This window comes from Capricornis sumatraensis, chromosome 5 (assembly GCF_032405125.1).
Source record: "Capricornis sumatraensis isolate serow.1 chromosome 5, serow.2, whole genome shotgun sequence".
Lineage (NCBI taxonomy): Eukaryota > Metazoa > Chordata > Mammalia > Artiodactyla > Bovidae > Capricornis > Capricornis sumatraensis.
In genome coordinates, this window is record NC_091073.1 from 105542947 (window position 1) to 105570177 (window position 27231).

The 27231-nt window shown below is 43.1% G+C and overlaps 1 protein-coding gene across 2 annotated transcripts in view; it reads right to left on the bottom strand.

Annotated features, from left to right (window-relative positions):
- The window catches only part of DGKI (diacylglycerol kinase iota), a 504155-nt gene that overhangs the window by 27153 nt on the left and 449771 nt on the right, over positions 1 to 27231 (bottom strand). For both annotated transcript variants that reach the window (XM_068972548.1, XM_068972547.1), the window contains 2 exons: positions 4156 to 4193; positions 5 to 125 (listed from right to left, as the gene is read on the bottom strand). In XM_068972548.1, coding sequence (XP_068828649.1) covers positions 5 to 125; positions 4156 to 4193 — 159 coding nt within the window. The remainder of the gene's footprint in view (positions 1 to 4; positions 126 to 4155; positions 4194 to 27231) is intronic.

The following is a 27231-nucleotide window of genomic DNA, read 5'->3' on the forward strand; positions in this document are numbered from 1 at the left end:
TCACCGTGGTCAAGGATATATTTCACAATCTCCCCGTTGCCGGTTTTAGCTGCGTAATGAAGGAGTGAACAGTGGTCTGGTCCCTGAATTAGCAGGCTGCCTCCGTTTTTATAGCTTTCTATTAGCTGAAAAAGAGACATAGGAAAAGCAACTCAGACAGAGTCCGGAACAAGGAAAGCAGCTAGCTGGTGATAAAATAAAAGTAATGTAGCAAACCACAAATGTCTACAGCCTCAGAGGACACAGGGAAAAGCCAAAGAGATGAAGTAACATTCCTGGGTTGTGTTATCACTCAAATAGATGGCCAGTGTCTCCGCAAATTCCGGAGAGGGTAAGTGGGTGCTGAACAGCCTAAGGGAATGGAAGCATGCTAAATTATTTGTTCCCTTTCTGGGTTTTTTGGTCCTTTTCTTTTCTGGGCACTGAAAAAATGAAAGAGAGGAGAATGAAAGCTTCCCTATGCAGGCTGAGCGTTCTTGAGTTAAAGAACAATTAAGTGTATAGGCAGGAAGAGCTTGACGTCTGGTAGCGACGCGCCCTCCGCCCTTTAATTGTTTCTGCCCTCTCTAATGAGCCCAGCTACTGAGTACAGAAGCTGCTTGCCCCTTCCCCACATGAGATCACATGCACAGGCATACAGCAGACACATGCACAGCCGTGTCTGGCTCCCTCCTTCGTCCAGATCTGCAGTCTGCCTGCCTTCTATTTATCATCCAACACATACCACCCAACAAGGCTTGAGATGATCCATGGGGTGAGAACCAAAAGGGTTCAGAGACTGTAGTAGTAGAAACCTAAAAGACTTCCAAAAGACTGGGGGGAAAACAGATTTTGCAGCCTGAGAATTAGGCGCTAAATGAGGACACAGTCTTAAGTCTGTGAAATACTGCACATTACCGAACTGTAATGTAAGTGAAAATGGATCTCTGTTCTCTAAACTGCTATAATCAGAACAAGGGCCTTACTGGAGCTTCTAAAATGTAGCTTTAGAATAAATAAGAATCAACTAATCCAGCATGTAATAAGCAAAAGGAATGTGTCTACCACCAAGAAGTTAGATGGCATAGCATTATAAAAACAAAAACAAAAAAACAACTCCTAAGGTCAAAGAGAATAAACTGATAATTCATACATTCACTCAAATACAACTACAGATTAGCCATGTGCCAGATGCCAGGGAAACTAACATGAATACAGCTTGACCTCTGACCTCTAAGCCTCCAAGACCTCAGTGTCCATGGGAGGGAGAGATTTTTAAAGAATCGCACAGAGATGAAGAAGACAATGAGGAGGATAGCACAGGGCACTAGGAAAACATAAAGTGGGGGATGGAAAAAATCATGGAAGACTTTCTAGGAAACTGATCAAAAAGGAGCAGTTGACTGGAAGTAAGGAACATGGGGTTTCCCAGGTGGCACTAGTGGTAAAGAACCTGCCCATAAGTGATGTGGGTTCAGTCTCTGGGTTTGGAAGATTCCCTAGAGGAAGAAATAGCAACCCACTCCAGTATTCTTGCCCGAAGAATCCCCATAGACAGAGGAGCCTGGCAGGCTACAGTCCATAGGGATGCGAAGAGTCGGACATGACTGAAGCGACTGAGCGTGCGCAAGGAACATACAGAGCTTTCATGCCTAAACTGAGAAGCAAAGGAACAGGAAGAAGTAGTAACTGTTTTCCACGACAATCTAAGAATCCTGTTCTGTTCAACTGTACTGTCTCACAATGACACATCCATTCTTTGTGGGAAGATCCACAAAGGATTTGGGCTCACAGAGTAGCAGAGACCCAATCCATCAGCTGCCCTGATTTTGCATTGCTGTGGTGTTCATAGAGACTGTGGCCACTAGGTTAGGCCATGGGTATGTTGTGCAGCCCGGTGGATAGGAGCTACTCATGACATCCTGCATGCAGGGCTGATCCAGGGTCTATTCTCAGTTCATTGGTGTGCTTGGACCTGGCTTCCCCCTTCAACTCGCCCTTTCTCCCCCTCCTTCCTCACACTCGTGACACACATACCCAGTTGAGTATTTAATATTTATAGTACTTTCTGCATGGGACAGAGAAATGGAAGAAGATAAAAAAGAGGGGAAAGTACTTGGGAAGGAAAAGAAAGAAAAAAGTGAAAAAGAAAAAACCCTCAGGTTTTATATTTCACCTCTCAGTAAATCAGATGTTACCGAGTCATTTCTCAGTCATCTAGGAAAGAATTATAACAGAGAATGAAATAAGGCCACCAGCTGAATATAGTGATTTCCCTTCTCTCATATAATTCTCTGTTAAGTACCAAAGAAGTGCAGTAACACGCCCAGGGCCCTGGAAAATCTGTTGCCTAGAGTAAAAGTATATACAAAACAAAATGAAGTGATTTCATAGGTACAGCAACATTTTGCAAAATTTTCTGGCTTAGAAACTCTCCAAGAGCAGGGATCAGGTCTGAACTCATGCCTCTTGCTCACAGAATCCAAAAAGGCTTTTCAGGGAATAGAGGATAATATTTGGTTTAATCCACTGCCTGGAAACGGCACTGAATTCAGGTATACACGCTGCTTAGAGAGCACTTTCCTCTTTAACAATTCCTAGTGACACTGTGATCTGGTCATGGCACGGGCACCATGCCCAGGGATGTGTGTCTGAAGATGACAGTTTAACAAGATGCTGACAACCTTCTCAGCACTTGTTTTCTGCTAGTAACCTGTTAACAATGTAGCTCTGAGGTTTCTCAGTTTATTCAACAGATGTGCTTCCAAAGAACTTATATACAAGAGCTTGTGTGTATGTGAAAGTTGCTCAGTCGTGTCCGACTCTTTGCGACCCCAAGGACTACTCAGTCCATAGATCGGATTTTCCAGGCCAGAATACTGGAATGGGCACCCTTTCCCTTCTCCAGGGGATCTTCCCAACCCAGGGATCGAACCCAGGTCTCCTGCATTGCAGGTGGATTTTTTTTACTAGCTGCGCCATTAGGGAAGCCCAAGAATACTGGAGTAGGTAGCCTATCCTTCCTCCAGCGGATCTTTCTGACCCAGGAATCGAACCGGGGTCTCCTGCATTGCAGGTGGCTTCTTTATCAACTGAGCTAGTGCTTCTTAACTTTCTTTTAAGGCTTCTGGGTTCTCAATCTGGGATAGTACTGAACTTGAGTTAGTTGGAGCCTCTGCCTGGGAAAGTTGCTGATAATACAGAGCAGATCAATGCCATTACAGCATATACAGGGATACCCAGGCAGTCTTAAGTCCTGACACCTGAAAATAACTTGGGACCAAATATAGCTTTCTGGGTATTCATGGACTATATTATACTTTATAACAAATATTTGTCTCCCTGCTATGTTTAACTATCAAAGGAACACAGATTAACACTGTATTAACAAAATAGCTATCTTGGGAGAGTCCCTTCTATGAAGTTATAGGAACAATCTTAAGAGCTTTACATGAATTTTATATTCAATCCTCACAGTAAAGCAAAGAGAAGAGCAACGTGATTCTATTTTACAGATGAAGAAACGGAGGCCCAGAGACAATTAGGTAATTATACAAAGTCTCATATGTAGTCAAAGGCAGAGCCAAGATCTGAACCCAGACAGTCTGACTTCAGAATTTGCATTCACTCAGGAGACAGCAGTTTCCTCTGAACTAAATTCTCCGGAAAACATGAGCACAAATCACAATATTCAAGGCAGATCAGAGTTATCTTCTGATTAACTGTGATCCCTAGAGTTCAAAACGGCAATAATGTTGCATGATGTTGTCTCTTGCTTAAAGAAAGTATTTCTGGGTATTATCCAGGTTATTCTTATAGCTGCATTCATTTAAAGACTTGGGCTGAAATAAATCTTTAAACTTCAAATATTAGTTCCAGATAGCAGGAACCCAAGGCACTGTCTCCTGGGGACACGTATCAGTTGTAACCAGTCAAGGCAGACAGCCAGCATGTACCTTTGCACAGACCCTTTGCTGTTTGGAGACATGGCGATGCTACAAGGACGCTTCTCATCCTCTCTGCTCAATTCTCAAAAAGAACATCCTTCTGCCTTCTACCCAGCTAGCACCAGGGGGATGGGAAATGATAAATGGGATCATGAAAACTTGGTGAGAAATTATGCTCATTTAGAGTTCTTAAAGAATCACCAAAAGTTCTGGTAGGAAGATATCTTACCTTCATAAGATCACCAGCTATTACTGCCTGCAAAATTGCTGTGAAAGACAAAAGAGAGATGTCCCATTAGTAGAAGACCCTCTCATGAAAATATTACAAAGGGCTGGATCCATGTTTGGGAGACACAGTCTACATTAGGGGTGGGGATCAGGGGAGGAGAAGCATGCCAAAGGTTGAAACGTGGGACAGACTGAGGCCTTCTGTTCAGCCCTTCCCTCCCTGAGCATTCATCTTGTACATCATTCTAGAGCCGACTGGAGCCCCCTCCAGCCCTGGTACAGAAAAGTGAACATGAAATGTAGAGTCACACATACTGGATTCCAATCTTAGCTCTGACCCTTACAGGCGGTGGAATACTAGGTGAGTTATTTAACCCCTCTGAGCCTCAGTTTCCACATCTGTAAACCAGCAAGTCTCAATTATATCAGATCTTTGAAAGGGTTTATAAAATCATATAAATGTTCTCATCTCATCCACTGATGCAGAATGCCTGATCATTAGGCTTGTTTCTGCTCCCTTCTTCCTAATTCCTTCTACTTTGTCCTCTGGGGGTTCAAAAATTATTAGCAATTTTGTGTTCTATAATTATAAATAAATACCTACTGCTATGGAAAGAAGGATTAGAGACAATAAAGAAGAAACACATATTTTAATTATGTTCTAAAGAAAGTAATCATACATTTAACATAAAATTCATTGGTGATTCTTATAGAAATAACTCTGAAAGTTTAATTAAACTAATTGTAAGGCTACTTGGTGGTGGTGGTGGTGGTGGTGATTTGGTTGCTAAGTCGTGTCCGACTCTTGCGACCCCATGGACTGTTGTCTGCCAGGCTCTTCTGTTCATGGGACTCTCCAGGCAAGAATACTGGAGTGGGCTGCCATTTTCTTCTACTTAGCTGAGGGGAAAATAATCTAAGTACCTGTGCATGTCATGTGGGATGCAGAAGAAAAATGAAAAAAACATAACTAATAAAAGAGGAAAAGAATATATGACTGTCTAATGGTGGTTATGATTCCTAAAGGGGACAGTTGTATTAGGTCAGAAATGGTCCCTTTAGAAAAATACCTATATTTTAAAACTGCTCAAGAAAAAGATCATTTTAAAGTTTTAAAGTCACTCCCCTCAAAATCAGAAGGTTTGAAGTTTATTTTTCAAAGTATCATTTTACTCTTATTTTGGAGTCTCTCATATACAGTTGGCCAAAAATGCAGTATCAAAGCACATGGTGCCCTCGACTATCACTGAACAAAGCCTGTGAAGCTTTCATCATGCGCACTCATGGGCCCTGGATGATCAGAAGCCAAGAACCACAGACATGTTCAACTTGTTCAGAGGCCCAGGGCCGAGTGCCTTCCCTCTGACCAAAGCAGAAGTCTTGGAAACCCTAGGAAATGATGATGGCTGCTTGAGCATGGAAGGAAGAATGAAGGAAGAAGAGCGAGAAAGGAAGAATAGGACAGAGAGGGAAGAATGTTTCTTTTCTATAACAAGCTGTTTAAGCTGGGACTATGGCTCCAGGCGCAATAATGCTCTTCGTACATGGTCAGTGTGTACCAATCAGTTGATGAAATGATAGAAAAGAGTGCTAGTTGCTCAGTCATGTCCAACTCTTTGTGACCCCACGGACTATAGCCCATCAGGCTCCTCTGTCCATGGGATTCTCCAGGTAAGAATACTGGAGTGGGTTGTCATTTCCTTCTCCAGACAGAAAAGAGAGCAAAGAGGAAAGGAGTGAAAGGCAATGGAGATAAAAATAACAGAAAAGGGGACTTTCTAACGGTCCAGTGGCTAATACTCTGCACTCCTAATGCAGGGGAGGTGGGGTTCTATCCCTGGTCAGAAAACTAGACCCCACGTGTCACAGCTAAGAGTTCTCGTGCCGTAACTAAAGATCCTGCGTGCTGCAGCTACGACCTGGCACAGACAAGTAAACAAATACATGTCTCTAAAAAATAACAGAAAGGGAATTCATAAAATGGTGTATGTCAAAAGAACCTAAGAAACGTGTCTCATTCTTCCTTTTACAGATGGGACACTGACATTCAAAGGGAAATGTCTCTCTCAGGGCACGCAGAGACTGTGTAGCTCAATCACCCCACAATGCAGGTCCCTGGACCATCCCAGGCTCTGTCCTGTGCCCTCTGGGAGTTCACCCTATAGTAGGTCTTCGGGCTTGTGGGGCCTAAGGAAAATGAAAGGAAATAATCTTTAACTGGAGTCTAATTCCGATCTCTGCAATTTATTTGTTGTTCAGTCGTTAAGTCATGTCCGACTCTGCAACTGCATGGACTATACACACCGGGCTTCCCTGTCCTTCACTATCTCCCAGAGTTTGCTCAAACTCATGTCCATTGAGGTGGTGATGCCATCCAACCATCTCATCCTCTGCCAGCCCCTTCTACTCCTGTCCTCAATCTTTCCCACCCTCACGGTCTTTTCTAATGAGTCCGCTCTTCACATCAGGTGGCCAAAGTATTGGAGCTTCAGCCTTATCATCAGTCCTTCCAATGAGTACTCAGGGTTGATTTCTTTTAAGATTGACTGGTTTGATCTCCTTGCAGCCCAAGGGACTCTCAAGAGTTTGCCAGCACCACAATTTGAAAGCATCAATTCTTCACCTCTCAGCCTTAAGAAGTCAAACGTTTTAAATTAACTTTCATATCTAAAAGTAAGATTAACAGCTGTCCTGGTCACTTCTCTGTAGTAAAGATGAAGCCAAATAAGCACTTTATAAATAGGATAAGTTATATTGACAAAAGGGATAGATTATAGTACTTCTGTGACTATGCCTAAGTATATGAAAAACACATACACACACTTCAGAAGGAGCCTAGCAAGAAGGGTGAATTGGTGTGTGAAGTCAATCGGGCATATCACTGTTCATACGGCCCTCATCAGAGGTGAGGCCGGGCTGCAGGAGCCAGTGAAACGGTAGAGCTTTCCCAAGATGTCAACTCTGCATGAGAGGACAGGGAGAGGGAGGCAGGGGCAAGTATGAGCAATGCAGGCATGGGTGAATAACTCAGTTTGGGCTTTTATGCTACAGGATCTTCTATATCCATTTAGGAGAGAAGGAAGGTTAGGGTAACTGCCTGAGAAGGCAGTTCGTGAAAAGCCTTGAAAATGACACACAGACGTTCCTAACAATATAGAGCCTGTATTTTCAAGACCACATTGAAACACTTCTCAGACACTTAAATAGAAAAAAGAATGAATAAAGGAGAGAGAAAAGGAGAATTTCCTAACTTAAAGCACCAGTGAATAACATTTGGTGCATATAAGCAATAAGTCAGGATGATAAAATTCTCCAGGATAAATATTATTGGAGGAGTACTGATCATGAGTGAACAGATGAATGAGAGACTGGGGGGGGGAAACTCACTGGCTACCTGCCGAGTTCAAAGGATTGCTGGAGGAGGTGAAGTTAAGCCAACTCTTCCACAATCAGTGGTTTAATTAGCAAACACATTTGGGACATCCTTAAAAGATGAAGGGAAAATACAAATGAGGACTTGGAAGTTAACAGACTGTCCGAAGGGCCCTGGGAGGAGGTCTGCATGATCACACCTGAGGCTGGCTTGTCACACGTCGTGACTGTGAAGTTCCAGTGGGACCACTCCGGTGAGCACCTCTTTGTCCAGAGAAGGGACCTACATTTGTATCCTGTGAGTATTGAGAAGCTAAGGAGGAGTCGAAAGTAAATCAGAGAATCACGTAAATGTCCTGACACCTGCCAGTTTGATTCAGCCCCTCCCTTCCTGAGAACAGAGTTGCGACCTGCTCTCAGCTCATGTGCCCCCATCACGGCAGCTTTCCGTTGCTACCTCACTCCACTCGCAACATCTTTATTTATGTCTTTTGGTTTCCTAGCTTCCCAATTTAAAGTTCCCCTGAACAGACAGAAGAGCATATAAAAGAATCATAACCACAAATAATTTCCAATTGTACTGGAGATGGAAAACATGAATATTTATTTTTAAGTCAAGCAATACACTCAAGGGTAGCTATTATGCAAACATTATTAGGCACAAGGCCCTCTTCTCTGCTGATTAATGTCCTTCTCTCCTGAACACTGTTGTTTAAGATTTCCTTTGCATAAACAGAGCTTGAATCCATTAGTATTCAACTCCAGATAATAACCTTCTGAAAGATCAAGCTTAAAAACAAATAATGAATTGTTATGATTACAGCATTATTTTTTTATTATTTCTTCAGCTCAGAGCCTGCCTTCTGGCCTTTTCCAAAACTCCTTCATATAGAGTAAACAATGCTCCCAAATTCAAAAGAACAAGGGAAGTTAAATGGCCAGTGGGATACAAGGGTTATTGAGTAGATGACTACTAAGTTTCCTAGACAATTAAATCACATAAACTTATATAGTTAGACAGGAAAGTAAGGGGGTAGAGGACTGAAAAGCTTTTCATTTTCAGAGAGTTTAGAAGTTGAATCATTAGCTTATAAGAAATGACTTTTTTTTCCTTCAGCACTGTGTCTCCTCATCAACTGCTAAACAGTAAACATCCTGAGACAGAAAGCTGGAATGGAAAAGTCAGGACTACCAGGAAGGAGTCAAGTGTCTTCTTCTTAGAGCCTCTCTTTCTTTGGCCTGGATTCCCAGAAGCCCAGACATCCTTAGACATCTGTGCACAGAAGGAAAAAAGTCACTCCCTCCCATCATGATGGGAGAAAATAGTCTGTGGGCCACGGGCTGGCCCACCTGCTTCTTCTGCCAGGCAAGGCCCTGTTCCAAGCTGACTGTACAAAATAAACTCCATCCTCTCCAGAAACTGATATTTTGGCAAGAAATCCAAATTAGGAAGGGATATATTTCAACTGAGTTTAGAATCGTATTGCCTGAGTTTAAGGCTTGTGAGCCTGGCGGGCTAGAGTCCATAGCGTTCCAAAGAGTCAGACACGACTGAAGTGACTTAGTACACCCGCACATCATTAACTAGCTATAATCTTGGGCAAGTTAGTTTCACGAAGCTTCAGGTCTCTCATTAGGAAAACGAAGATAAAATCATTTCTTTTGAGACTCTGCCTTGCAAGTAAGCTCAAGAAACAGTGACTGTGCCCACTGTGGTTTTCTGTGTAGAACACCATGGAATACTGATGTTAACACCATTACACAGAAATGAATCACTTCTTAGCTGTGAAATGAGAAGGTGAGACTCAAATAGCATGTGACTAATTCCAAAGGGATAGTTTAAGGTTGCAAAGTTTGCTTTGCAACAAAAATATTTGCAAAAAAAAGTGTACAGAACTTGGCAAAGCCACAATGCTTGTAAATCTCAATAAATCAACTAAAATAACTATAAACAGAGTCACAACTCTGAGCACTTGCGTCTATTTAAAAATTTTAACCTTTCATGTTATTTTTCAGTTTTAAAATTAATGTTCTGTTCCTGCTAATGTTCTGTCACTTGCTAATGATAGTGGCCATTTAAATCTTTTATTTTAATCATGGAAGAAAAAGATGAACAGTAACAAGAAAAACTGTTGAACAAAAATGGCTTCTGGAGGCCTAGGGGGTAAAAATCAGCCGATTCACTGAGATTCATAAATATACATCTGACTTTGGCAAGTTCTGCATACATTTTACTCCTAAATATTTACAAAGCAAGAATCAGAACATAAAATAACGTGTCAGGAGTCATATTGCACATTCCAAAGCTCTATGTAGCCTTAGTCTAACCCTTGCATTTAATAGAGGAGGAAAATGGTGCTTGAGAAGTAAGTCTCCAAGGTCACACAGGCAGTTAGCAATCCAGCTGAGAGAGACAGAAGGATGCTAGTTTCTTTTATTTTTATTTTTTTTTTAATATTTTCTTTTATTATCTCTGAATCTGAGGTCAGAGTTCCTTCCACCCTCTGTTTTTTCTGTAAGTGGGAGCAGGGTGGCAGAAATTAAAACAACCTCACGCGAAAGCTTCATGGATGCATCAGACAGAAAGCGAAGTCATTTTATGGCTTCAGGCTCCAACCCTTCTTACGCCAAAGTGGACGCTGAAGAACCAGCGCCCCTCTGATGAATGTCAGGTTCACAGTTCCCTTGACCTGATCACAACAGGTATCTTCACACTTTTCCTTTCTTAGTGTTGCTCAGCCCCACAGAGGCTGCACTTCCAGGTGCCCGAGAGCTTACTTCTCTGAGATCCATATTTCTGCATAGCTTTTCCTGTATTTTCCTTATCAGCAGCATTCTGTTCAATTTCTCTGCTTTGTGAACAGCAAACCCTGGTACATCAGCAACAAACTGTGAAAGCTCAGCTCCCCAAAATGGAATTTAAAATAAGCATCAAAAATAGCAAAGGTAACCTAACACACATGTCATGGTATGGATAACTATGCTGAATTATGCTAATCAGACATAAAGGAGGAAGCTGCTCATGAAAATACTGTAAATATTATTAATATTAATTAATATTATTTTACATACTCTTACTGAACAATCCCAAGATAAGGTGAAGGAAAAGAGGAATTAGATATTGCTAAAGACCTCTGCATGTTAACTGAGGCCTCAAGGAAGTTTTGACAATTGATAATAACATATGTTGCCAAGTTATTTATTAATAGTAATAGCCAAAACACTAAGGGTTCTTAATAATATATTAGAACAAATTTAAGATTATTCTTCTAATGACACACATATCTGTATCAGTTCCCTATTCTTGCATAGCAAAACATTCCAAAACATAGTGACTTAAAACACGACAATTATTTTTTCAAAAGCTGCAGCTTGGGCTGGGTTAAGCAGAAATTGTTGTTTCTGCTCGATCTGGCTTCAGCTGGGGCAGATTCACTGAGAGCTCAAAGATCCACGTTCAAGATGATCACACACATGACTGCTAAGTAAGAGCTGGCTTCACCTGGGAGCTCTGACTCCTCTTGTGTGGACGTCCATGGGCTGCCTGGGCTTCCTCTGGAAATGATGACTGTGTTTCAAAAGTAACCATTCCAAGGGAGCCCAGCAGAAGTCACCTTGCCTTGGATCCCACCACAGCATCACGTGTGCCCTGCTTCAGTCTTAAGTGTGTCCATATTCAAGGAAAGGAGATACACACCCCATAGCGCAATGAAAAAATAGTCAAAGACATGTTGTAAGAAGAATGTGTGGGATGGGAGACAATGCTGTTTTAGGAAAAATACGATCTGTCACGTCCTACACTTGCATCATGATGTGCTTGGAGTCAAGGGGTTGGTGCTGACCTTCAGTCAGTGTTGGGAGATGCCCAAGAACACTTGTGTGACAGATACAATGTCATCTGTTTTACATTAAGCATCTCAGCAGATAAATAAAAAGGCTGAGAACTACTTATCTGAAGGACCAGGTTTTTGGAGTAGGAAGAGGAAAGGCAAGTATAAGACTCTGCAGACAGCAAATCCTGGTTGAGTTGAATTAGGAATTCTACGTAAGGTATTAAAAAGCAGAGACATCACTTTGCTGACTAAGGTCTGTATACTCAAAGCTATGGCTTTTCCAAGGTCAGGAGTGGCGGCTGTGAGGAGATACCCCACGTCCAAGGTCAGAGAAACTCCAGTAAGATGGTAGGTGCTGGACCAGCTGTGAGGAGATATCCCACGTCCAGGGCAAAGGAGAAGCCCCAGCAAGATGGTAGGAGGGCGGATTTGCATTTAGAATCAAACCCCGTTCCAGCCAGAGATGCTCAGAGGGCTCAAAGACACCTTATGTGCACCAGGACCCAGAGACCCCACAGAGACTGAGACAGAACTGTGTCTGAGTGTCTCCTGTGGAGGCACGGGTCAGCAGTGGACTGCCACAGGGCCGGGGCTCTGGGTGCAGCAGACCTGGGTATGGCATTAGCCTTCTTGGACGAGGTCGCCATTAACCCCACCACAGAGCTGCCAGAACTTACCCAGGACTGGGAAATAGGCTCTTGGAGGGCACAAACAGAACCTTGTGTGCACCAGGACTCAGGAGAAAGGAGCAGGGACCACACAAGAGACTGACCCAGACTTTCCGGGGAGTGTCCAGGAGTCTCTGCAGAGGCGTGGGTCGTGGTGGCCTGCTGCCAGGTTGGGGGCACTGAGTGCAGCAGTACATGCATGGGACCTTCTGAAGGAGGTCGACTTATTTTCATTACCTCCACCATAGTTGGGCTTCAGGTCAAATAACAGGGAGGGAACAGAGCCCCTCCCATCAACAGAAAACTGGATTAAAGATTTACTGAGCATGGCCCCGCCCATCAGAACAAGACCCAGTTTCCCCCTTAGTCAGTCTCTCCCATCAGGAAGCTTCCATAAGCCTCTTATCCTTCTCCATCAGAGGGCAAACAGACTGAAAACCACAATCGCAGAAAATGACCCAATCTAATCACATGGACCACAGCCTAGACTAACTCAATGAAACTATGAGCCGTGCCGTGTAGGGCCACCCAAGACAGATGGGTCATGGTGGAGAGTTCTGACAAACTGTGGTCCACTGGAGAAGGGAATGGCAAACCACTTTGCAGTCTTGCCTTGAGAACCCCATGAACACTACGAAAAGGCAAAAAGATAGGACACTGAAAGATGAATTCCCCAGGTCAGTAGGTGCCCAATATGCTACTGGAGATCAGTGGAGAAATAACTCCAGAAAGAATGAAGGGATGGAGCCAAACCAAAAACACCACCCAGTTGTGGATGTGACTGGTGATAGAAGCAAGGTCCGATGCTGTAAAGGGCAATATTGCATAGGAACCTGGAATGTTAGGTCCATGAATCAAGGCAAATTGGAAGTGGTCAAACAGGAGATGGCAAGAGTGAATGTCAACATTCTAGTAATCAGTGAACTAAAAGGGACTGGAATGGGTAAATTTAACTCAGATGACCATTATATCTGACTTCCCTGGTGGCTCAGACGGTAAAGCGTCTGCATACAGTGCGGGAGACCTGGGTTCGATCCCTGGGTCAGGAAGATCCTCTGGAGAAGGAAATGGCAACCCACTCCAGTATTCTTGCCTGGAAAATTCCACGGACAGAGGAGTGTGGTAGGCTACAGTCCATGGTGTCGCAGAGTTGGACACGACTGAGCGACTTCACTTTCACCATTATATCTACTACTGTGGGCAAGAATCCCTTAGAAGAAATGGAGTAGCCATCATAGTCAACAAAAGAGTCTGAAATGCAGTATATAGATGCAATCTCAAAAATGACAGAATGATCTGTTTCCAAGGCAAACCATTCAATATCATGGTAATCCAAACCTATGCCCCAACCAGTAATGCTGAAGAAGCTGAAGCTGAACAGAGCTGACTATGGCTCAGGTCATGAATTCCTTGTTGCCAAATACAGACTTAAATTGAAGAAAGTAGGGAAAACCACTGGACCATTGAGGTATGACCTAAATCAAATTCCTTACAATTATACAGTGGAAGTGAGAAATAGATGTAAGGGACTAGATCTGATAGAGTGTGTGATGAACTATGGAAGGAGGTTTGTGACACCATACAGGGGACAGAGATCAAGACCATCCCCAAGAAAAAGAAATGCAAAAAAGCAAAATGGATGGCTGAGGAGGCCTTACAAATAGCTGTGAAGAGAAGAGAAGCCAAAAGCCAAGGAAAAAAGGAAAGATATAAGCATCTGAATGCAGAGTTCCAAAGAATAGTGAGGTGAGATAAGAAAGCCTTCCTCAGTGATCAATGCAAGAAATAGAGGAAAACAGTATTATGGGAAAAAGATGATATATCTTTTCAAGAAAATTAGAGATACCAAGGGAATATGTCATGCAAAGATGGGCTCAATAAAGGACAGAAATGGTATGGACCTAACAGAAGCAGAACATATTAAGAAGAGGCGGCAAGAAAACACAGAACTGTACAAAAAAGATCTTCATGACCCAGATAATCATGATGGTGTGATCACTCACCTAGAGCCAGACATCCTGGAATGTGAAGTCAAGTGAGCCTTAGGAAGCATCACTATGAACAAAGCTAGTGGAGGTGATGGAATTCCAGTTGAGCTATTTCAAATCCTGAAAGATGATGCTTTGAAAGTGCTGCACTCAATATGCCAGAAAATTTGGAAAACTCAGCAGTGGCCACGGGACTGGAAAAGGTCAGTTTTCATTCCAATCCCAAAGAAAGGCAATGCCAAAGAATGTTCAAACTACTGCACAATTGCACTCATCTCACATGCTAGTAAAGTAATGCTCAAAATTCTCTAAGCCAGCCTTCAGCAGTATGTGAACCGTGAACTTCCAGATGTTCAAGCTGCTTTTAGAAAAGGCAGAGGAACCAGAGATCAAATTGCCACCATCTGCTGGATCATGGAAAAAGCAAAAGAGTTCCAGAAAAACATCTATTTCTGTTTTATTGACTATGCTAAAGCCTTTGACTGTGTGGATCACAATAAACTGGAAAGTTCTTAAAGAAAACCTCTTGAGAAACCTGTTGCTGATCAGGAAGCAACAGTTAGAACTGGACATGGAACAACAGACTGGTTCCAAATAGGAATAGGAGTACCTCAAGGCTGTATACTGTCACCCTGCTTATTTAACTTATATGCAGAGTACATCATGAGAAATGCTAGACTGGATGAAGCATAAGCTGAAATCAAGATTGCCAGGAGAAATATCAATGACCTTAGATATGCAGATGACACCACACTTGTGGCAGAAAGCAAAGAAGAAATAAAGTCTTTTGATTAGATTGAAAGAGGAGAGTGAAAAAGTTGGCTCAAAACTCAACATCAGAAAACTAAGGTCATGGCATCTGGTCTCATCACTTCATGGCAAATAGATGGGGAAACGGGAAACAGTGGCTGACTTTAATTTTTTGGGCTTCAAAATCACTGCAGATGTTGACTGCAGCCATGATATTAAAAGACACTCCTTGGAAGGAAAGTTATGACCCATCTAGACAGCATATTAAAAAGCAGAGACACTACTTTGTCAACAAAGTTCCACCTAGTCAAGCTATGGTTTTTCCAGTAGTCATGAATGGATGTGAGAGCTGGACTATAAAGAAAGCTGAGCAGGGAAGAACTGATGCTTTCGAACTGTGGTGTTGGAGAAGACTCTTGAGAGTCCCTTGGACTGCAAGGAGATCCAACCAGTCCATCCTAAACAAAATTGGCCCTGAATATTCATTGGAAGGACCGATACTGAAGCTGAAACTCCCACACTTTGGCCACCCAAAGAGCTGCCCCATTTGAAAAGACCCTGATGCTGGGAAAGATTGAAGGCGGGAGAAAGGGACGACAGAGGATGAGATAGTTGAATGGCATCACTGACTCAATGGACGTGAGTTTGAGTAAACTTCGGGAGTTGGTGATGGACAGGGAAGCCTGGTGTGCTACAGTCCATGGGGTTGCAAAGAGTTGGACACAACTGAGTGATGAACTGAACTGATGGCTTTTCCTGTAGCCATCATCATGTATGGATGAGAGAGTTGGACCATAAAGAAGGCAGAGTGCCAAAGAATTGATGCTTTCGAACTGTGATGCTGGAGAAGACTCTTGAGAGTCCCTAAGGCAAGAGCAAGGAGATCAAACCAAGCAATCCTAAAGGAAATCAACCCTGAATATTCATTAGAAGTACTAATGCTGAAGCTCCAATACTCTGGGCACGTGATGCAAAGAGCCAACTCACTGGAAAAGACTGATGCTGGGAATAATTAAGGGCAGGAGGAAATGAGGGAGATGGAAGATGAGATGGTTGGATGGCATCACTGACCGAATGGACATGAGTTTGAACAAATTCCTGGCGACAGTGACGTACAGGGAAGCCTGGTGTGCTGCAGTCCATGGGGCTGCAAAGAGTTGGACATGACTGAGCGACTGTACACCAACCACACAAGGGGCGCTCTCTTTACTCATTGAATGTGAGAGAAGACTGCGCCTCCTCTTTCTCTTCTCCAGTCAGGCAAACACTCATAGATCTTGAGTCTTATATTCCTCATATTCTGCCTACTGGTGTCTCCTCCACTGCTGAAATAGAGCGTGTGGGGTACAGAGCACACATCTCACATATTCCGTTATCACCTCATCTTCGTTGGGATGAACCCATCAGTGGTTAATGTAAAGGCCATTCAATGCTACAGTGGTCTAAGACTCACATACCACCTGTGCCAAATTCCTTTTAGCATGTGCAACCATAGATGGAGACATAAATAGGTTTTGTGTCTCTCTAATGACAGTTAACCCTCAAATTCAATTAGTCCCTGCTAACTGAATGCATGACTGTATATGGGTTCTTTCCATCTGCTGCAGCAATCCTTCTGAAACTGCTATTAGCATGGAAGACGCCTCCTGTTTGCAGAAAAACAAACAGCCCCTCGCCCCCCACCCCGTCCAGCATTCCCTCTGGCAGAGTATGTGCACCTTGCTGCCAGAGGACCAGGATGTGCTCTGTTCACAGTCAGTTCCATTTCTGTTACAGATCACTGGAATTAACCATAAACCTGAAGGAACCAGATGTCTTTCCCAAACATCCTATTTGTTTATCTCTTGTTGTGAAACTGTTTTCCGGTTGTTTTTTGCGTTTAAGCCTCATCTCTGCAATTAAGCCTCAAGCACAGAGATGGTGCTTTTAGTTTTTTCCCTCTTTGTTTTATCCATATGCCATCTCTTAATGAAAACTCTATAGTTCAGGAAATATATGTAATGCTTACTAGCCACTTGGTCTGGTGATTCACCTGGCTATCATTTCAACACTCTTCAAACTGTGGGTCAAGAGAGATGTTCTAAGGAATAGAATAAAATCTACTTTTACTGCCCCAGCTACACATGGCAGTTGATTTTGGAGGTGAAAGTATTTCTCTATCTTTTAAAATTATATCATGGTGCTTACCAGATGCAGTGAAACAGCATTATAAGTATCTCAATAAACCAGAAACATTTATATATGGGCCAAATCAGAGCCTTACACTAAGCAACAACACATGTTACTTTCTAGAACACTGGTTGTAAGCCTTGTGTTAGTTACTCAATTGTGTCTGACTCTTTGTGACCCCATGAACTGTAGCCTGTCAGGCTCCTCTGTCCATGGGATTCTCCAGGCAAGAATACTGGAGTGGGCTGCCATGCCCTTCTCCAGGGCTTAGTTCCTTGTTAAAACAAATGTCACACATTAATTAATTTGCTTTGGGTATGGGGTTCGAGAAAAGTTCACAGGTTAAAGGGCCAACTGGGTTCATACTCTTTCAGAGTCACAATATGTTACTTTCCACCAACTGTGAATATGCACTGACAGTTACTAGGGGCCAGAGAAGTTCTTGAAAATTCCTTCTTGACAGTCTGTACAGCTCAAAATTAATGTTTTCTCTAGTGATGACAGATTAATGTTTTTTGTATGAAGTGGGTCAACACACTTTTTTTTTTGTAGTGCCCTCTTCGAAAGTAATATCCAATTATTCCCATTAATCTAGAAAAATATAAATTCATCTTTAGCATCAAGATTATAGAATCCTCTCAACTATTTTTGTTCAGTAAATATTAAGCCTCCATCCACAGTGAGGATTTTTCCTATTAGTCAAGAGTTTTAATCTGATTACAACTTACTGAATTCATGAACCCTAAATAATTGTAGTATACAATAACACTCTTTCTCCTTATCATGTGGATAAAGTCATACATATTAAAATACTTAGTGCATGGCAAACTGCTTTTGGAATGTCAGAGATTAAAAAGGAAGTTCTAGTATTTTCCAAAAGTCCTTCATCCCTAGAATGCTGAGAGAATTTAATTTAGATTGATGAACTTTGTTGATTTTTTTCTTTCCTGGCATTTGGATGATGAAGCATCATCCTGAGAGGGCCGGAGAGACAGATCTAAGAAATAAGGTCGCTGTTAGCCTCACAGATAAGAGGAAGGTGCCCAGGAGAAGAAGGGCTGCTGGCCACAGTCCTGACAACTTTCCCCGAGGATCTTGGGTGACAGCTCTGGGGCTTGGGCTTCCTTCTTTCCCCCAATGTCAGGCTGCCTTCCTTCTGTGACAGGTCTCCTTAAATGCATGTGATGTATTTTAGCAGTGTCCTTCAGGACCTCTAAAAGGAACTTAGGTTGGAAAAGTGCGCTCATATATCATTCACCGATAGCCACAAGCAGATCTGACAGGGCTTGAAAGTGACGGATGGTTACTGGTTTTAACCAAACATCAAGCCTGTATGGGAAGTGGCGTTTAAGGCCAGGATCCAAGAATGAATGATTGTGCTCTTGAGCTCAAACAGATGAGAGGTCTACAGGTCATCCAGTCACCAGGATGTCTGTTGAGTTCCTTATCATCACCTAGCAGCATGCTGACCACTCTGTCAGATGAAGACCTTTGTGACTGACAGGAAGACTGGGTTTAGCTCAAACACCCCTCTCTGTAACAAAATAAAGCCAAGGAGGAGTTGACACAGCAAAAGTCACTTTCAGGGACACACATCAGTGAAATGCACGTCTAACAGAAGTGTACCATTATAGTAAAGAATCCACCTGCAATGCAGGAGCCAAAGGAGACACGGGCTTGATCCCTGGGTCAGGAGAATCCCCTGAAGGAGGAAATGGCAACCCACTCCAGTATTCTTGCCTGGAGAATCCCAAGGACAGAGAAGCCTGGAGGGCTACAGTCCATAGGGCCACAAAGAATCAGAAACGACACCATTTTTCTAACAGATAAAACTTTTAGATTCTGTCCTTACTTGTAAATGTGAAGACAGACAAGAAACTTTATAGCTGGAATTAGGTTATAATAAAACCATAAAATTTGACTCCTCCCATATCAGCATGTGGGTTTCCCAGGTGGCTCAGTGGTAAAGAATCTGCCTGCCAATGAAGGAGACACAGGTTCAATCCCTGGGTTGGGAAGATCTCCCAGATTCCCTGGAAGTGGCAACTCACTCCAGTATTCTTGCCTGGAAAATCCCATGGACAGAGGGGACTGTGGCTACAGCTCATGGAGTCATAAGACTCAAGCATGACTAAGCGCGCGCACACACACACACACACACACACATCTGTCATATGCTGATATGTGTACGTGGACAGCTGTGAATTGGAAGCATAGAAAAATCAAACATTTTATTTCAGAGGAATGAAAAATAAGCTTTATCTTTCACTTAAGTATTATGCTAAGTTGATGAAGCAAGATCACACCTTAGAGGCAAGAATGATAAAGTTCTTGGTTCTAATGCTTTCTCTACAGGTAAGATACAAAATAGAATAGGCTTTAGTATATGAGTTGAACTTCAACGATCTTTATTAAACAGCAGATTTTACTGTTCAGCTTCTAAGAAAGGAAATGAAAATTAAACCTTCATCCTTCTTAGGGATTCATATACTATAAAGACAGAAAAAGCTCTGAGAGGAGCTACCCTGTGTCCGAGGTTGGGGGTGATGGCCGGGGGCGGCGGCCAGGAGGAGCCACCCCACATCCGAGGCCAGGGGCGGTGCCCGAGGCCAAGGGCGGCAGCAGGAAGGAGCAACCCCACGCCCGAGGCCAGGGCAGCGACCGGGAGCAGGCAGCCGGGAGGGGCAACCCTACGTCCAAGGAGTGGGAGTGGTGGCTGTGCGGGAGCAGGAGGGCCTAGAGGAGCCATCCCACATTGAAGGTCAGGAAGGGTGGCAGGAGGAGATACCCCTCATCCAACGTAAGGAGCAGTGGCTGTGCTTTGCTGGAGCAGCTGTGAAGAGATACCCCACGCACAAGGTAAGACAAACCCAAGTAAGATGATAGATGTTGCAAGAGGGCATCAGAGGGCAGACACACTGAAACCATACTCACAGAAATCTAGTTAATCAAATCACACTAGGACCACAGCCTTGTCTAATTCAATGAAACCAAGCCATGCCTGCGGGGCAACCCAAGACAGGTGGGTCATGGTGGAGAGGTCTGACAGATTGTAGTCCACTGGAGAAGGGAATGGCAAACCACTTCGGTATTTTTGCCTTGAGAATCCCATGAACAGTATGAAAAGGCAAAATGATAGGATACTGAAAGAGGAACTCCCCAGGTCAGTAGGTGCCCAATATGCTACTGGAGGTCAGTGGAGGAATAACTCCAGAAACAATGAAGGGTTGGAGCCAAAGCAAAAACAATACCCAGCTGTGGATGTGACTGGCGATAGAAGCGAGGTCCAATGCTGTAAAGAGCAATATTGCATAGGAACCTGGAATGTCAGGTCCATGAATCAGGGAAAATTGGAAGTGGTCAAACAAGAGATGGCAAGAATGAATGTCAACATTCTAGGAATCAGTGAACTAAAATGGACTGGAATGGGGGAATTTAACTCAGATGACCATTATATCTACTACTGCGGGCAGCAATCCCTCAGAAGAAATGGAGTAGCCATCATGGTCAACAAAAGAGTCCAAAATGCAGTACTTGGATGCAATCTCAAAAATGACAGAATGATCTCTGTTCGTTTCCAAGGCAAACCATTCAATATCACAGTAATCCAAGTCTATGCCCCAACCAGTAACGCTGAAGAAGCTGAAGTTGAACGGTTATATGAAGACCTACAAGATCTTTTATAACTAACACCCAAAAAAGATGTCCTTTTCATTATAGGGGACTGGAATGCAAAAGTAGGAAGTCAGGAAACACCTGGAGTAACAGGCAAATTTGGCCTTGGAATGCGGAATGAAGCAGGGCAAAGACTAATAGAGTTTTGCCAAGAAAATGCACTGCTCATAGCAAACACCCTCTTCCAACAACACAAGAGAAGACTTTACACATGGACATCACCAGATGGTCCACACTGAAATCAGACTGATTATATTCTTTGCAGCCAAAGATGGAGAAGCTCTATACAGTCAACAAAAACAAGACCAGGAGCTGACTGGCTCAGATCATGAACTCCTTATTACCAAATTCAGACTGAAATTGAAGAAAACAGGGAAGACTGCTAGACCATTCAGGTATGACCTCAATCAAATCCCTTATGAGTATACAGTGGAAGTGAGAAATAGATTTAAGGGCTTAGATCTGATAGATAGAGGGCCTGATGAACTATGGAATGAGGTTCATGACATTGTACAGGAGACAGGGATCAAGACCATCCCCATGGAAAAGAAATGCAAAAAAGCAAAATGGCTGTCTGGGGAAGCCTTACAAATAGCTGTGAAAAGAAGAAAAGCAAAAAGCCAAGGAGAAAAGGAAAGATATAAGCATCTGAATGCAGAGTTCCAAAGAATAGCAAGAAGAGATAAGAGAGCCTTCTTCAGCGATCAGTGCAAAGAAATAGAGACAACAGAATGGGAAAGACTAGAGATCTCTTCAAGAAAATTAGAGATACCAAGGAACATTTCATGCAAAGATGGGCTCGATAAAAGAAAGAAATGGTATGAACCTAACAGAAGCAGAAGATATTAAGAAGAGATGGCAAGACTACACAGAAGAACTGTACAAAAAGGATCTTCACGACCCAGATAATCACGATGGTCTGATCACTCATCTAGAGCCAGACATCCTGGAATGTGAAGTCAAGTGGGCCTTAGAAAGCATCACTATGAACAAAGCTAGTGGAGGTGATGGAATTCCAATAGAGCTATTTCAAATCCTGAAAGATGATGCTGTGAAAGTGCTGCACTCAATATGCCAGAAAATTTGGAAAACTCAGCAGTGGCCACGGGACTGGAAAGGTCAGTTTTCATTCCAATCCCAAAGGAAGGCAATGCCAAGGAATGCTCAAATTACCACACAATTGCACTCATCTCACACGCTAGTAGAGTAATGCTCAAAATTCTCCAAGCCAGGCTTCAGCAATACATGAACCGTGAACTTCCCGATGTTCAAGCTGGTTTTAGAAAAGGCAGAGGAACAAGAGATTAAATTGCCAACATTCGCTGGATCATGGAAAAAGCAAGAGAGTTCCAGGAAAACATGTATTTCTGCTTTATTGACTATGCTAAAGCCTTTGACTGTGTGGATCACAATAAACTGTGGAAAATTCTGAAAGAGATGGGAATAACCGACCACCTAACCTGCCTCCTGAGAAATCTGTATGCAGGCCAGGAAGCAACAGTTAGAACTGGACATGGAACCACAGACTGGTTCCAAATAGGAAAAGGAGTACGTCAAGGCTGTATATTGTCACCCTGCTTATTTAACTTATATGCAGAGCACATCATGAGAAACGCTGGGCTGGAAGAAGCACAAGTCGGAATCAAGATTGCTGGGAGAAATATCAATAACCTCAGATATGCAGATGACACCACCCTTAGGGCAGAAAGTGAAGAGGAATTCAAAAGCCTCTTGATGAAAGTAAAAGAGGAGAGTGAAAAAGTTGGCTTAAAGCTCAACATTCAGAAAACTAAGATCATGGCATCCGGTCCTATCACTCCATGGGAAATAGATAAAGAAACAGTGGAAACAGTGTTAGACTTTATTTTTTTGGGCTGCAAAAGCACTGCAGATTGTGACTGCAGCCATGAAATTAAAAGACGCTTACTCCTTGGAAGAAAAGTTATGACCAACCTAGATAGCATATTCAAAAGCAGAGACATTACTCTGCCGACTAAGGTCTGTCTAGTCAAGGCTATGGTTTTTCCAGTAGTCATGTATGGATGTGAGAGTTGGACTGTGAAGAAGGCTGAGCGCCGAAGAATTGATGCTTTTGAACTGTGGTGTTGGAGAAGACTCTTGAGAGTCCCTTGGACTGCAAAGAGATCCAATCAGTCCATTCTGAAGGAGATCAACCCTGGGATTTCTTTGGAAGGAATGATGCTAAAGCTGAAACTCCAGTACTTTGGCCACCTAATGCGAAGAGTTGACTCACTGGAGAAGACTTTGATGCTGGGAGCGATTGGGGGCAGGAGGAGGAAGGGACGACCTAGGATGAGATGGCTGGATGGCATCACTGACTCGGTGGATGCGAGTCTGAGTGAACTCCGGGAGTTGGTGATCGACAGGGAGGCCTGGTGTGCTGCGATTCATGGGGTCGCAAAGAGTCGGACACGACTGAGCGACTGAACTGAAAGACAGAAAGGTAAGAGTAACTACAAAGTGACATGTACATTGACACAGACACAGGGAGCCCTGCTTGCTAAAGCAGCATGATGTATGGAACAATTTTGTAGGGAATTTGTTAGAAATTGTCTCAAAAGGGAAGATTTGCACTGGCAAAAAATGATGGGAGCAAAGTTTTATATAGAGAAGACACTCCGGCATAGAGGTATGGAGGGCAAAGCGAAAAGCAGTTTCACTTGATAAAGAAGGAAAGCTGAGGGACCTCGCTGATGGTCCAGTGGTTAAGATGCTGCACTTTCAGTGCAAGGGGCGCGGGTTCGATCCCTAGTTGGAACTAAGAACCCACATGGCCTGCAGCAAGGCCAAGAATAAAAAAGAGAGAGAGCTAAAATGGGGGCAGGGAGAAATGAGTCATAAGTAGAGGGCACTTCCAATAAGCAGAGAGCAATGTGAGGTCAACGACTTTTTTTAAAAATGTCAATGAAAATCACTCAGCAATTCCATTTTCCAAATATAACCTTGGCCATGACCATCATTCTTTTCCTTGAAGATAAAAAGAGCTTAAATATAGACAAGAGGAAAAAAAGGAAAGGTCACTGGGAAATCAATACCAGAAGAAGAATGTCTGTGAATGGGTCATGTTTTCTGAGAACGAGAAGCCCTCAGGGTTAGTTGAGGAAGATTCAAGGACCAAAGAGACACCTGGTCAGACAAACAGAGCAAACTGCTGCTGACCTAGAATGGCTGAAATGCCATTTGTGTTACCTTATAAAACAGCACTCTGATTTTTCCGTGGCTGAAAAAACTGCCTTCACTTCCTGGAGTGGAGAGAGGGGATGGGAATGCCACCAGGCTAAGCACAACTGAGTGGATTCTGGCTGATTACAAGGCCCCTTTTCAATAAGCAATGAGGCTTTGCTTTGTCAGGAGAGAAGCTGGAAGCTGCATAATTAAATAGTAATGTATGTTGCTACCTTCATAAAAAAAAAAAAAGCTACAGTGTGAAAGCTGCCTGCAGCCTTTATGCCCTTTCAAAGTTCCTGTCTTTTTGGAAGATAGGTGCATGGTGAGGTATGGAAATAGCAGAGCTGTTTGTCGCCCAGGCAGAAGAAACAGACTGGCACTCAGTTGCAGGAATCCACACGCTAACAGGGCATACGAGTCTCCAAAATAGTTTTCCGAAATGGAAGATGACATTATCAGTTTTGCCTCATGTGCTTCATTGTCCAATATCCTTTCCTGGCTCCGAGGTCTGAATCTATAGAACAGAAGGGGTCTCCGGTGTCAGCGTTAGCCAGCTTGGCCAGCTCAATGAAGAGACCAAGGCGTGAAAGCATTGCTCTGCCCAGGGTACTCAACCTGTGAAGGGTGGTGCCTAGACCTTCTCACACTAAGACCAAGGCTCTTGGTCTTTGCCTGATACCACCATCCATGCTCGCCTGACCACTGCCCAGAAAGATAAAGTCTTTCTCTGTCTGTTGGGCTTCCTAAAGGAGTTGTTTAGTTCCAGTAAATTTATAAAACAGCCTTAAATAAAGTCATAAGCCCATGCTAATAGGATCCAGCAGGTTTACTCATTTTGGTTATTTGACATTGATAGTTTCTCTGTTCTCTGCTGCATTTTTACTCTCTTGTTGTGTCTCTTTCTTTAGTTAATACTTGCAAGCACACTATGTACTAGGCACAGAGCTAAATGCTTTCCCTACATTATCTGATTTGATCCTCATGGGAAGTTGACAGTAATATGCAGTATTATGGCTATCAACATCATCTGAAGGATGAAGAAAGTGACGCTGGCTGAGGCTGACATCTGCTCAAGGGCACACAGCTAGCGTGTAATAGGGCCAGGCTGACAAAGAAGACTTTTCTCCCCCTTATTCGGCTGTACAGACTGTCAGATGGCACTATGGTGATGAAACCAGGTCCTCTCTTCCCACCATTCCCCTGGTCAGCCACAGGGGATGCAGGTTTTGTTGTCTCCATGCCCCATACTTTTCTGGCTCTGATGAGTGAAAGTGCAGAAAATAGAGCTGCAGAGCTGGTGAAAGGAAATGCAGAGGTGATTAACCTCTCACAGGTACTGTGTGGAGCTGTGATGACTGGAAGAAGGGATGATGCGTGAAGCTAAGAAAGTCATCCCCTAAAATTCAGAGCATCCAAAATGGACCCAGAAAAAGAGGCTGATATAGAAGGCTGGCAAAGAGAGGAAGCATTCAGTTGATTTCATTATTTTGCTAAAGAAGAGCTGGACTGATGATGGTTTTCCTAGCTCTGTGCAGGAGAACACCGGCCTAAGAAGCTATAATGGGCATTGTGGGCAGACAGAAATATACACTGGAAAATTGCTTCTAGATTCTGGAACATACAGGTTGAAGTAACACATCCAGAACTAACTTCCAGGAGCCAACTGAAAGAAAGGGCAATGCATTCTAATATTTTGCAGCTGGTACTTGTGGTGAGAGGCTTAGTCTAAGATCATGATTTAAAGATACCAGTCACCAACAGCACTAACTCAATTCTTTGCAAGAAAAAGCCATCAAAATAGAAAATAAGTTTTAGCTAGAGTAAATTGGGGGCTCTCCAGTGGCTCAGCAGTAAAGAATCTGCCTGCAATGCAGGACACCCAGGTTCAGTCGCTGGGTCAGGAAGATCCCCTGAAGAAGTAAATGGCAACCCACTCCAGTGTTCTTGCCTGGAGAATCCCAAGGACAGAGGGGCCTTTCCGACTCCATGAGGTCAGAAAGAGGTGGACATGACCGAGCATGCACACACGCACAGAGCAGATGGTGAAAAGTTTTCACTGGCTTTTAGGGTTTCTAGTCAAGTAGAACACAGATAAATAGTGTGACATTAACCATGATCCTTATATAAAGACTCTACTATTATTAATACTATCGTAGCTGCCAATGTACCTGCTACCCCTTCGGTTAAATAGGTACCACTATAAACCAGATAAAATCATTGTCTAGAGAAAAAAGCTTAAACAAACAGTTTGAACTTTAGTTCAAAAAGCAAGCACAATTCACTTCTTCATCTCTGCACTCATATATGACTACACAGGGACCCAGCCAGGCATTTCTTACTTTCTTTTTAAACACTTACCTGTAGAACAGGGGATGTATCTGTAGGAATGAGACCTATGAAAGCTTCCCTCGTTGCTGGAAGATCCATGACACAGCCGTGTTTGACCTCTTCCCACCCACCCACTTAAAAGCAAACCAGGAGTTAGCCTTCCTCCCTTCCTAGCTCTCTGCTTTTTTTCTGTTGCTTTCTCATTTTGCAATGTTTTTAAATCCTTTAACTTAAATATTCTCTGAGGCCAAAGGCAATCTAAAGTGAAGTTGTACATAAATCTTAGTAAAGAATGCTCCCCATTCAACACACACAGACATCTATAATTAGTCTTCAAGAGGTAATTAGATAATGATCACCAGCAAAGTCTTCCAAAGAATCCAGAAGGCTCAAAGGATTATAGAGTTACAGTCAATAGTCAGATTTAATAAGGGGGAATGAGAGAGAACAGTAGGGTCAGGGAAGAAGTAAAGTAATATAACCTGATTTCAGAAAGCCCAGGGTAAGGGTTTGTTTTGTTTTGCTTGCTGGTTCTGTTTTGTTTTTGCTTTTAATCATCAGTGATTGTCTGTTTTCCTAGGAAATGTGAAAGAAGACAAGCCAAGGAAAAGCATGCTGCCATTTCTGATCCTTTTCTTTCTCAGAGTCTCTGGGGAGCACCCAGTGAGACCACCATTAAAGGCCATCTTTTCAGCACAGTAGTAATGAATTTCTTTGGAAAAGGACCAGCACTAACCTATCTTCTATAAGAGGGAACAATGTTAATGAGGCTACAATAGAACTTAAAGATGTGTACTGAAGGGTCTGTTTGCCAGCATCACATACTGCAGCAAATGTAACAGTGAGACTTGTATAGAGAGAATCAACTCTGTGCCAGGGCACAGCGCAGAATGGGGCAACGTCTCTATTCATTGAGTGTAGAGTTAAATAGGAAGGGCAGCACCGCCTGTGGGGAGAAAACCTGGAATCCGCTCAAAAAACAAAAACAGTGAATAGGGAAGGAGAAATCATGGGCATCTGAGCTGTCAGAAAAATTCATCATTGTTTGTCCTTAGAATTGACGGAGGTGGTTCCAAAACACCGAATTTATAAGCACAGAGGAGGG